This window comes from Pagrus major, chromosome 3 (genome assembly GCF_040436345.1).
Source record: "Pagrus major chromosome 3, Pma_NU_1.0".
Taxonomy (NCBI): Eukaryota; Metazoa; Chordata; class Actinopteri; order Spariformes; family Sparidae; genus Pagrus; species Pagrus major.
In genome coordinates, this window is record NC_133217.1 from 15,217,968 (window position 1) to 15,230,490 (window position 12,523).

The following is a 12,523-nucleotide window of genomic DNA, read 5'->3' on the forward strand; positions in this document are numbered from 1 at the left end:
GGGGGCAACGCTGACATCACAATAGCACCCAGACCTGCTTTATAATAAGAAAGACAGGAAATCTCCCTTTTCTGTCATACAGGACCTATGAATAACGCATAAAAGGTGAGTTCCACAGCTCAACTTGAATTCACCTCATTTTTCCAGTTGCGTCCCAGGAAGTGTTCAGCGACATGTGCGGGTAAAACATTCTCCAGCAGAACCCGGTTGAGGTTCTCCATGGTTTCGATCTCCTCGCACTCCCTCTTGAACTTGTCCCTCCATAGAAAGTCCAACCTACAGTAATATTCATTCTGTTACAGGAGGACACAGAGTAAAGAGACACCTGCGTCATTCAAACCCAGCAGCACTCTGCTCCAAAGCTACAGGCCACAGAAGAAACCAAATACATCAAGAAGAGATACTGACTGGAAAGTTGTAATTTCCATGAATAAATAGATAAATTTTGACATTTGCTTCAGACTGGAGGTTGATCAGAGAAGTGAGTCAGCCTCCTGTGCAGAAGTCCTGTAGCTACAGACATTTGTCCTGATAGCCGAGCTTTTCTTACAGATAGACTGCTGGCATTCTGCTCTAATCTTTGCCACTAAATCGTGCAGGATTTCTGCAAACATAACCAAGTGAAAGTGAAGGGCTTGCTTGATATTCATAGAAAATTAATGTCCCAATAACACAACAATAAAACAGTGTGAGAAGCTCTGCTCTCACTGCTCAAGGAAACAGTAAGCAGGCAGAAGTGTTTTGCATGAAAGATAGCCGCTGCTTCTTCTTTTTTCATGTTTTGGTTATTAATGCTAGAAGGACTTTTCTTTCTACATCCCAGGAGTGCCTGTTTGTGCCTCAGACAGGGTCCCCTGAACTCACCATAATGATGCTCGTATATATTTGAAAAGCTCCAAACTACCTGTGGGCCAACCCCTACACTGTGTGAGTGGATGTTTGTGTGTGTGTGGGCTTGTTTTCAGTCTCCTATGAGATATGTCATGTATGTAGTCAGCAGTCTGCATGATGTATGTGCGCACTGAATACTTTCCCCCTCGAGATTAAAGTACAGTGCCAATTTAGAAGCTTCCAACAGTGTAGGCCCATGCTGCTCTGTGCTGAGATCTGGTGCTACAGTGTTGATTGCTTGAGGCTGATATAGAAATATAGACTTCCAGTCTTCTAAGGAACCATTTGTGTATGTACACATATGTGTATGTACAGAGAGAGGATTGGTACCTCCAGGAGTCCAGAAAGTAGGCCAGAAGAAACGCAGCTCATTCCAGATGCCATTGAGAAACCAGCTAACAAGCCTGTAAATGAGCTCCATCGTGCATCTGTTCTTAAGGGATGAATTACAGATGCCTTCGTTCTCCTAACCTGCTTTCTCCTCCCTCTGACTAAATGGTTTGAAATTGCCTCATTAGGGTTGACGATTGAAATGCTTGCAAGGCAAATGTGTTGATAGCAGACTAAAAGCATGTAAAATGGAGGCCTTTTGCACTCATGTCCAGCACAGATTTATGTACTTCTGCGTCAATAGCCGCAGATGACGCCACTCTGAACACCTTTTGACCTGTTTCCAGAATTATTTTCACAATAATTGAGGAAGCATTTTACCTCACTAATTTATACCCAAACCACATCCGGCAGGATGAACCCAATTAATCCTCAAAGACCTTGATAAAAGTGCCGGCCATAATAAGATATGACAGTTACAAAGAGTTTACCACAACAAAGTTATGTTTCCATAACAAATGCTCCCCTCCCTCCTGGTGACAGTGACCCAGAATGAGAACAACACATGGAGCTGTTTGGTCCAACTGCGACTCTCAGGGGAGCCCCAGTTTCTGGTACAGAAACTCTTCTGGGAGTCTTTCTGTCCTGAACATCTGCTCTGGGGTCAGAGCTGATGGATTGCACCCCGAAAAAGATAAAACATGCACACTAAAATGTGTGTCAGCCGAGTTTGGTTTGCATGTGAAGTGAGGGTGGCGGAAACAGAGGAGATGGAAGCAGTCGGCCTGACTGACTGCTTCATCACTGCAGGAATGTCCCTCTGAACAAGTGTTTTGATCTGTGAGCACACTGAACTAAATCCTAAAACATGGATTCACTTGCTTTGTGACAATCAAATGCACTGGTATCAAGTGTCATTAAAAAAACCTCCTCATACAGAAATTTTTCAGTAAAACAAGATAAGATAAGAGAGTAAAGTTACATAAAGTTATAATCATATATCGCTGTTAAGTACTGACGTCTTGTGATGTCATTGTGGTGGCTAGTGTAAGTTTACCGACCTGCCTGGCTAACACCAGTAAAGTGATGAAGAAGATGAAAAGAGACACAGAGCCCATCGTCTTCAGATCTTTCAGTACTCCTGGTCTGCACAGAGAGAGACAATACAATTATCACAATGTTAATTGTCAAGTGTGAAAGTCTGGTCATATTGTAGAATGAACAAATCCAATGATAAAACAGAACCAACAATGATAGCATCTACTAACAGGTATTATCTGTGTAGCCAAAGCCTGATATATCTTATTTGCTGGTTCCACTGAGCTCCATCGTTGACCAGAAACCACTAAAATCAGATAAATGAGCCACACTATTACATGGTTGTTGTAGTTTATCTCGAGTCAAACAGATGTATACTATCTTGGTGCCATGAATACTCACTAGTGTATCAAATGTGAATCAATTCACAGCTGAAAAAAGCTCTTTTTGAGTAACATTTGCTAAAAAATTACAGTTCCCAGCTGTGATGGAAAATCAGAAATCAGAAATTCCTTTATTAGTCCCGTAAATGGGGAAATTTTGAAAATGAAAATGATGTCATACCTGTGATCCTTTTAAAGATAAATAATTGAATGGAAACCCAAATTGTTCGATAAATAAAAAACACATTACATGTATAATCATCAATTCATTATACATAGTTTTATTTCATAATGGCATGTTTTAGACATGGATTTTCATGGGAGCACTATCTAGCATGCACATCTAGTTTTTCACATTTCCTGTACTTCTTCCCAGCACCTTGTATTCATCACGTTTGGATATGTATTATTTTCATTATTTTCTTTTTGCATAGTGGCATTTCCCTCCATAAAACTTTTATTTCATTACACGTTTTATTTAATAAAGTCACTTTTCAGCCAATCACGTGTCCCCTGATACCAAAAGTTAGCCAGTTAGCTTCTGTTAGCTAAACAGAGTCATCCTAGGATCAGCAGCTGTGTTAAGCTCAATAAATAAAAGGAGATGCAAGTTTGTCTGTCGGTGTACTGTGTTTATTTACAAGTGCTTTTAGCTGGGTGATTCAAAGGTATTTTGGCATTGTTGTTGCTCTAGTTAGCTTTCTAGATGGGTAGATATGTATATATCTATGGCATGAGCTTATTGAGCTTGCTAGGTAAGAGGCAAGGGACATGTGATTGGCTGAAAGTAAACTTTAATTATTTCATAAATCATTATTTACATATTTGACACAATTAAAGCACATCATTATGTCATAATGTCTTCCTTCCATATAAAGAGTCATGGTCCTGTCATTTCTGTCTTGTTTTGATTGTGTTTTCTGGGTTTTGTGTTGTCTTTTGCCCTGTTTCCCTCCTGTGTTCCTCCCCAGTCTGCTTCCCTCAACACCTGCTCTGCATCACCTTCAACAGCCCAGCCCTGTTTCCAGTGTTCTTCCCAGATATCAGCTCCTTCCCTTATCCTCTACGCATTACCCTCACCTGTTTCTCTGCCTCTCTCCTCCTGCACCTCATCCCCTTGTTAGTTTAGTTTGTATTAAAGTCCAGTATTCATTTCAGTCTTTGTCGAGTCATTTGTTGTGTTTTGCCTGATCCTGCTGTCCAATTATCTGGTTCCCGTTGTTTACTTTGAATAACGGTCCGCAACGGATCTGCTGGCCTGCCGTCTCTTGCATTAGGATTCACCTTCATGTTTTTTCAGTGTGACAAATTGAGCTTGGGTCTGAGTGCCACAGATGGGGAAGAGAAGTCAAAAAGTATTAAGAGACCGACTAACACACTGTTTTGATATTTCTCTGGCTCGTTTACTTGAGAAAAATATAGCTATGATATTTTAAGCCTTCCCCGACAGCCTTTAATTTCAAACATAATTGAAAACAATAAGAGAACATGGACTTTTCAAGATAACATCTTAACAGATTTTATTTCTGTCAATTGCTGTGTGAGGCTGTGGGGTCATTAAAAAGGCAGAGCATCATTGCCATAAAGAACTGTGTATGACGACACTCAAGCAGACATAATGTTTACTGGGACAGATTGCTACTCTGCACTGTATTTAAATTGGACATAATTAAATGTCTTCCTGTATTTTAGGACAAACACCTTCAAAACAATAAATGTCCCATTCAAATTACAAGAGGGGTTGAAAAAAATCTTCTTTATTACCTATACATGTAAGACTAAAAGATGATTTCTTTGTATTCGTTTTGTACTGTTTCAGTAGATCATATGTCGGCATGCATCAACTTTCTTTTACTGGTGTACATTGGAGAATGAACCAATGTAAAATCAGTTAACCAAGCTGTTGTGAGCCACTTAATGCCATGCCAAGATGTCTTTCAAGTTAATGAAGTGTAAATAGGTGCACTGCAAGAAACAAAATTGATTTATTAGCCAGTCCTGGTCTATTTTATTTTCATTTAATAATGTATAACTATATTCTTATTCATATGTCTCAGTGCTTTGGAAACAATAATATACTCCTCATGCTAATGAAGTCAAGGTGAAAAAGAGAAATAAAGAGAGAAATATGAGAGATGGAAAAAGTATTTGCTTCACCAGCTTTTCTCTGAAATCTTTTTGTGTAATGGGATTTTTTCAGCAGTGAGACTCCTGCTGTCACTCAAATGTGAGAAATGAATTCAGCTCCACCATCACAACCTGCTGTATCTCATTCTGCCACACATCATCCTCCTCTCCAGGGGTTACACTTGAGCGACAGTCATGTGGGATATTGCTACCTCAACGATACTCCCTCCCTCAAGACCAGGGTCCAGTCTCATTAGTCATTTTAATAGGTTCTGCTCAACTGATGCAAGCAGGCTGCAGGGTCAGAGGGGGGCGGACTCTTTTCAAACAGATAGTATTGACCTTAAGTAGGCTTAATAGTTCTTCCATTAATGCCTCATATAGAGAGGAGAGAGTGTGTGTGTGAGTTTACAGGTACCTATCCAGTGTATCGGTGGGGTACAGCGCTTTGCTAAATCCGTCAAGCAGGGAGGCGTGCGTCTGGAGGATGATGATGTTGTAGATCACTACGGCAACCAGCATCACCACCATCTTCAGCTCATAGTTGATCCTCAGGAACACAGAGCACGACACCAGGCCCAGTATACAGCAATAGATAAAGTACTGGAGACAGACAGAGTGAGAAACAGAGACTTTAACACTTATTAAATTTGTGTCACGCCTGATGAATTGATCAAAAGAAAAGAGATAAAAATGCAGCTTTATTTCTGAGTAAATGTGCAGCTCTGACAGTGGTGAGTCAGCCAACATACTGTGTCGTTAGGAAACAAGAACAGAACTTGAGATTGTTTACTGACATGAGAAACTGCCAGTATTCCTATACAACACATATTTTGTTTATGTTAAACCAAAGAATCATTCAAAATGGTTCTGTTAGGCCTCCATGCTTGTTATGAATAAACAGGGCAATGAATGAAAGCTTTGAGCTTTAACAATTCCCCCATATAGTATGTCTGACAAATGGAAGAATCTTGGTTTCTCTGGAGTGACTTTAAAAAAAAAAATGTTACGAGCTTACTAGATCTGAAACAGCTTTACCAAAGTTTTATTTTAAAACTGGAGTGCCTCTTTGAATAATTTTTCTTTTATAGGAAAGAGACACTTGCACAGCAGTGGGTTTCAGTTCTGTGTTTACACCAACATGTGAGCATAATATGTCTATTTAAAGTTAAAGAATGCTGTTGTACATGTCATTTAACCTGTTATTTTGGATACTGGTGGTCGGTAATTTGACTTATTCAAATATTTGACATACATGACAACATATTTACCCTCCTTCCAGCCCATGCTTACTGATCTCATCCTACTGTACTTACTGGCAGATAAAACTTGTCCACTCCTGTGTTTTCTTCCTCGAAGTCCAACAGGCTGTCGTTAGTTAGATTCACAGGTGGAGTAGTTATCAGGACTTCAGGTGGAGCAGTTGTTCGGCTGTCCTCTGTGGATCCTCCAGGATCCTCCACGAAGAACTAACAAGCAGAACAGAGAGGATGGAGGGCAAAAAGTTTAAGCGATGGCTCATCTGTTACGGCAGGAAGAACTGAGAAACATTACATTTTCCTAGTAGATATGGTAATTAGTTCACCAGTGTGAGACTTAAAACTGTGAAATGATGTTTGATAATGTGGAGAAATAAGAAAAGTTAAATGTGGTTCAGCCATACACTCGTTAAGTGATTACTTTCCATTTTTGACGCAAATAAAATATTTACAACTAAACCACATGAGTTGTGGATATCAAATGAACTTTTGATACAGTTAACTTTTCTTGGGGACATCTGATTTGATGTCAGCTAAATTGACTGTTTATAAAGTTCAGTGGTCTGCTCTTTTATACATGTTACCCAGTCGATGCATGTGAATCTATTAGTATCACAAGTATGTAAGACGTGACAAGGACAAGCAATAGGGAACAAATGTTGATGACATTGAACATATAGGCCTCTAAATATAATGTGAATATACTACTGTTTGGGCATTGTAACAGGATACCTCACAACACTAAATCATTGTCTTAGTGTGGTACCCATGGTGGCACCACCACAGCCAGGAGACTTTATCATGTCTCATGCAATTATTAAAAAGAGTTCGACTCATCCTTGCAAAGTATGACATAGTTTTAAAGCCTTGTTATAACCACAACCACAACATCTTAACCTGCAACAGGTTTCTCACCATATTGAAGACGGCCATCACCAGTATGAGAGCAGTGGTCGTCATGGTGAGGACCAATCGCAGCCAGGGATTATTGGTGACAATGATGCGAGAGGAAGTGGGGAACCAGGTCAGAGAGCAGAAGGAGCCCTTCCTTCCCTGCTGAGGATGCAAAGAGATAGAAGGAGTGATTAGAACAGGACAAAGAAGCAGTGGGTAGACCCAAGGAGCAAAAAATGTGATACAACTATTCTGTATATATGACTTTATATTTATAACAACATACACAGAAATTTCCTGCTTGATGGTTGCGGTGGTGCTTTCTCCTTAGCAACAGCTAAGCACATTTCATCTTGAAAAGAGATTTTCCAAGAAACGAGTTTCATAATGATAACAATCTAATGCACTTTCACAGATGAACAGAGAACATCGTTTAACTATAATATGCTCCATTAATAATAACTGATAACACAAACCCAGCACCTGGAGGTCAAGTGCACACACACACACACCACACACACACACACACACACACACGCACACGCACACACACACACACACACACACACACACACACACACACACATTGAACATGTTAAACATGGCTCATGGTTTATCTCTAAATTGAGTGCCCTTTAACAGTGACCACAGCAGCTTTTATTATTCACCGTAAAATAACTGTTTAGTACAAACATGATCACTGTCTCTCTGTTCTTATTGAAGCAGTGTATGAATCTGATATCTGGGTCAGTTTTATTGCTAACTCTCCGTTATCAGAAGTGACCCACTTACTGGGTGATGACACTCTCTTGAGAAGCAATAAGGAAGAAAAAGGGCTCTTAGGGGTGCAATCTGTTATTGACTGTCCATAAAACACATGTGACAGGAAGCTTGTAAATAACACCCATCCCTCCTCTTGTGCCGGATAACAAGCAACAGCAGTGAATTGATGGATGAAGGAGAATAAATGGTAAATCATCTCATATAAACCTCCTATAGAGCGGCTGCTAGGCTCCTATGAGACATGTCATTGTTGAGTTGTGTTGCCGGTACAGAAGAACCAGTCCAGACAGAGAACTCCAGAAAGAAGGGGTCCTGTCTGCTAGTAAAGATGCAGACAGTGGCAGAGTCACTTGGTGACGGCTTATACAACCAAACGAAAGCAAAAGGAAGAAAAATGCTTGAAAAACGTAATTTAAAACACTAATGGTAGACAAAAATAATTAATGTGAAAGAAAGGACAGTCTTGATTCCCTCACTCTACATCCTCTCAGTTATGGAACCTCGTCAAAGAGATTTGCATAAATTCATGTACTGGAACACTGCTTATTGCTGTAAATGTAGAGATTCTGAATGAATTTAGTAGAATCACCATCTATAGTTCCTTATTTAATCGTGTATACCCAACAGAGTTTTTGCATGTTTTTTTTTGTTACATGGCTACTGTCTGCAGACTGGGAATACATACAATTTTGTTGAGTCTGTGGTGACTTTCCCACACTGGGGCACCGGTATATCAACCAACAATGACTCCTTTGCGAGAGGTGAAGGAGGGAGCAGCCTCAGCAATAGAGCAAATAGGAGCAAAATGTTTGGCTTCATGAGCAACACAATCTGACATGGTGTTGGTGTTGTTCCTGGAACATCATAACTGCTGTTGCTCAAGGACCAGGATCACTGAAATTGACCAATCATGTTTTTGCAATGTCATAGCTTAGACTCGGGTAAAAATACACACATAGGAGAAGCTATTGTTTCATTGTCTTCCTAAATCCTACCAAGTATTTTTGTTGCCTAAGCCTAACCAAACAGCAACAGAAAAAAACAAAAAAACAAAATGGAACATAATAAGTGAACATGATCATATTTTCCAGACAGGATCCAAACCTTAGTCTCCTGAGTGAAAGTCCTATATTGAACCCAATTAACCATGTTCTGTAATTAAAAATGATGGTCCTGGAGCAACATTAATTATGATATTTTAGGAACAACACCAACCCAACAATATCAGATACACAGTCATAAGCTTGTAAACAGCGTGTTTAACCACTCAGACTGCAGAAGGGGGAGACTACAGACCTGCAATGCAGGTCAAAGTTGCAGGAAGTTCTGCAGGAAACTTTATGAAGTGTTCAGAAGAGTGTTTGTTCATGACATCAACCTTGAGGAAAATTATTGTTTCGTCAGCATTAGTGTATCACAGGACCATGTGCGTACAGGATTTCTATATTAAAAGAATAAGAAAAGGTGCTTTCCGTTGTGTTATCTCTAACACAGATTTGGCGAAGGCGTGTGCAAGCACATGTGTGTGTTTATCAATGATAAAATCATACAAACCCACCAGAATATGACCAGCAAAGCAAAGCAGCAGGATCAAAGCCAATAGCAGGAATGCCAGGCCAAAGGAGATCCCCAGCACAGCAGTTCTGAAACACACACACACACACGCACACACACACACACACACACATTATTCTAAACCCTCTTGGCACCTCTCGGACCTCTGCAGTGCCATCCAGAGCAATAAATGTAATGAAGGTTCTAATGTATTCTACCTCAGACCTGCAATCCATTTACATTAAGAAGCAGAACTGTGGACTGTACAGCAGCATACTGTGTGTGCCTCGTAATGCAGTTATGTTCATGTATCACTTTTCCTAAGGAGGAACAGAGTATGGCTGATTTAAGGATCCCTGCAATAAAACAGATGATGTCACGTCTAAATGTGCGGAGCAATGCCGCGACAAACAGAGCAAAGATAAAGAGAGGGAGAGAGGGAGAGGTGAATCAGACAATCAATGGCCTCTCAGATGCTGAATTACACATTTGGCTCCCAGTGGCAGTAAATTAGCATGACTGTGAATTTCTCTCCTCGCCATTAAAGAGACGACACACTTTGATTCACCTGATCTATAATCACTAGCAGACATGGTGCCCTTTCATCTCCATCTGCTCTTTAGCATTCTGCCTCTTGCCCCCCTGCCTCTTTCATTTCAGCACCGTCCTGTTGATGAGACAGCTGGCGTCAAATGGCTTTTTCACATCAACCCGCTTGCCACAGCTGGAGTTTGCTGATGCTATGGGGACTGTGCAGTGTGAATCCTGTGAAGGGCTGCAGACTTACTTGGGCAAGACGAGGACCTGCACTATGAATATACAGCAGAATATGAGGCAGGCGCAGGTGACGTAGTACTTGAAGGCTGGCAATGTTGTGGATCTGTACTGTTGAGAGAAGAGAAGGAAAAACATTAGAAAACTGGGGACAACCTCATGGGGATGTGCAGTGTAGCAACAAGAAAACATGATTAGGCAAAGTGAAATTAACACTGAGCATGCAGCATGTAAAAATATACCAGACTTCTATGTGAAATGAAGCAGTCAAACAAGACAATCTGTGCCTGATAAGGTTGTTCAGCCTCTTGTTTCACTGACAACTATACAATCCCATTGATTTGTTTCTCCTGTGAAAAATGCTGGCTGGTGGTTTGTATGCATTCGCCTACCTCTTTCTCAAGAGCTTTGTTGTGAAAGAACAATGAGATCCTCTGGATGTCCTCAGACTTGAGCCACTGTCTGGAGACACAAGCCAAGCAGACAGATTCAGAAAATACAGAGGCACCAGGCTCTGGGTTGTGTCATTATGGTATCTGAAAACTATTCTATTACCCTTCATGGTGCCGTAATGAACCAAATGTTATTGTACCAACTGAAACGTAACATTACTGATTTTAATCTTCTATTTCTTAAACTTGCCCCTATTTTACGATTTTATTAAATGAGCAAAGAAAACGCCTAATTTTTAGTGAAGTAAAGCCAGAGAGCTTTTTCTTGTGTCATTAATAACAAAGTAGATGGCTGCCCGTTCTAACTCATTTGGGGTGAATTACACTGAAAAACTTTGCACTGTGAAAATTATTTTTGCTATTTCTTATGTAAAATGTACCATGAAATGCTAAGGACAGCAAAGGAAATGACTGTAATTTACTCATTTTGTTAATAAGCAGTTGATAAAATTAACACATCTATAAAACAAGATACAACAAATGGATTTTGGGCTACATTAATCTGTGACTCTTGACTTAAAACACATTTGTACAACATTATCTTTTTTGACAGGCTGACCTTTTGAAGATGCTTCTTCCAACTTGATGTATCTACTATTCAATGGACCTTTATCTGAAGTGCATGACCTGTGATTTTGAAGAGTGATATAATGCTTACTTCTGTGAGTTGATGCCATCGATGGTGCGAATCATTCGCTCATTGAGTTCTTCTTCAAACCTCCTCCTTTGAGATTTGGACCTGGAGTGGAAGAGAGGGGAGGACAGATTTAAAAAGCGAAGACATGTTATGACAATAGATTGTTTACAAATGCATTATTACTCCTAGCTCACCTTTCTCGTCTCTGGAAGTGGTACTGCCCCATTGGAACGTCCTGAAACAGGATTCAGACCCTCATCTCTTAATGACTAATATCTGTGTGTATGTTTGAAAGACAGAGAGCGCTGCATTGTACTCACAGTTGTGTTGATCTTCCCATTGTCTGTGGTCATGCTGTCTCGATGGTGGAGGTTAGCGAAGGGCTTGGCAGCGCCCCAGGACTCCAGGTATCGTGTCATTCTGACAGACGCTCTCATCTTCCCGCCGTCTAGAGAGGGGCGAGAGCGCACGCCCAACAGAGGGCTGTGCCTCTCAGTCTTGGAAAACCAACAGGAACAGAGAAACTCAGCATAGTGAAATTACTGTATGTACGTTTGCTGAACAGCAGCCACTGCGGTCATATCTGACAATAATGTGATATAGTAGCACTTGGACCAAAAGAAGGACCACGTAAGTAACTATTTTGAACATATTAAGTTGGTGTACATAACTAACTCCAAACATTACATCTGCAAACTTTTATTTCTGACCAAGCTGAACAGTAGTTCATGCTCACACTCACAGAGTATGTGTTAAAGTAAAAGGACTGGATTCTCTGGTAAGAGTGGTCAGTTGACAGCTCTTGACATCTGTGACCTTCCAGTCATTGTTTTAAGCTACTTTAACCACTTTCAGCGAGTGATGCAACTCTCCCTTTATTTCGCCTTGTACGCCGAGTGCTTCTCTCTGAGAAACACCACTTTACTGCTGACAGAAATACTACCCTGCACTGAACTGTACAGCAGTGACAATCAAAGTTTTTTTTTTAAACCTTGGAGGATTTTTCACATCATGTTCCTCTGGTGATTGATTTCAGGTATTCAAAGAACATGGCACATAAGCCTATCAGAATTGGAAAAGAAACTGTCGATAAAGGCGGTGTTCATTTCCCATGGCTGCACTGAACAGCTCTGACAGTGACAATCAATGACAATGACAGTGAAGATGACACCTCCTGCGACCCATGCTCCATATTTGGCCTTGATCCACTCAGGGGATTCTTGAAAATGTCAGTGAGCACCCACAGCCTTTTTCCAATATCTGATAAGCCATTGAAAAACTATCTTCATTACAGTAAATAGAGGAGACAGAGCAGCAACCTGTCATATGTTGTAGACAATTCCTATAAGGTCATAATGTTATACAGTAAGAAAACAAGTTACCACAGTTTATATACCCAGA

General features: G+C 40.4%; 1 protein-coding gene across 1 annotated transcript in view; it reads right to left on the reverse strand.

Moving 5' to 3' along the window:
* adcy2b (adenylate cyclase 2b (brain)) overlaps positions 1-12,523 on the reverse strand; it is a 51,658-nt gene that overhangs the window by 5,871 nt on the left and 33,264 nt on the right. Inside the window, exons 10-20 of the mRNA XM_073463002.1 lie at positions 11,443-11,623; positions 11,317-11,357; positions 11,144-11,224; positions 10,426-10,495; positions 10,047-10,144; positions 9,264-9,348; positions 6,944-7,084; positions 6,086-6,238; positions 5,188-5,372; positions 2,283-2,367; positions 135-293 (exon numbers count right to left, since the gene is read on the reverse strand). Of these exons, the coding sequence (XP_073319103.1) occupies positions 135-293; positions 2,283-2,367; positions 5,188-5,372; positions 6,086-6,238; positions 6,944-7,084; positions 9,264-9,348; positions 10,047-10,144; positions 10,426-10,495; positions 11,144-11,224; positions 11,317-11,357; positions 11,443-11,623 (1,279 nt within the window). The remainder of the gene's footprint in view (positions 1-134; positions 294-2,282; positions 2,368-5,187; positions 5,373-6,085; positions 6,239-6,943; positions 7,085-9,263; positions 9,349-10,046; positions 10,145-10,425; positions 10,496-11,143; positions 11,225-11,316; positions 11,358-11,442; positions 11,624-12,523) is intronic.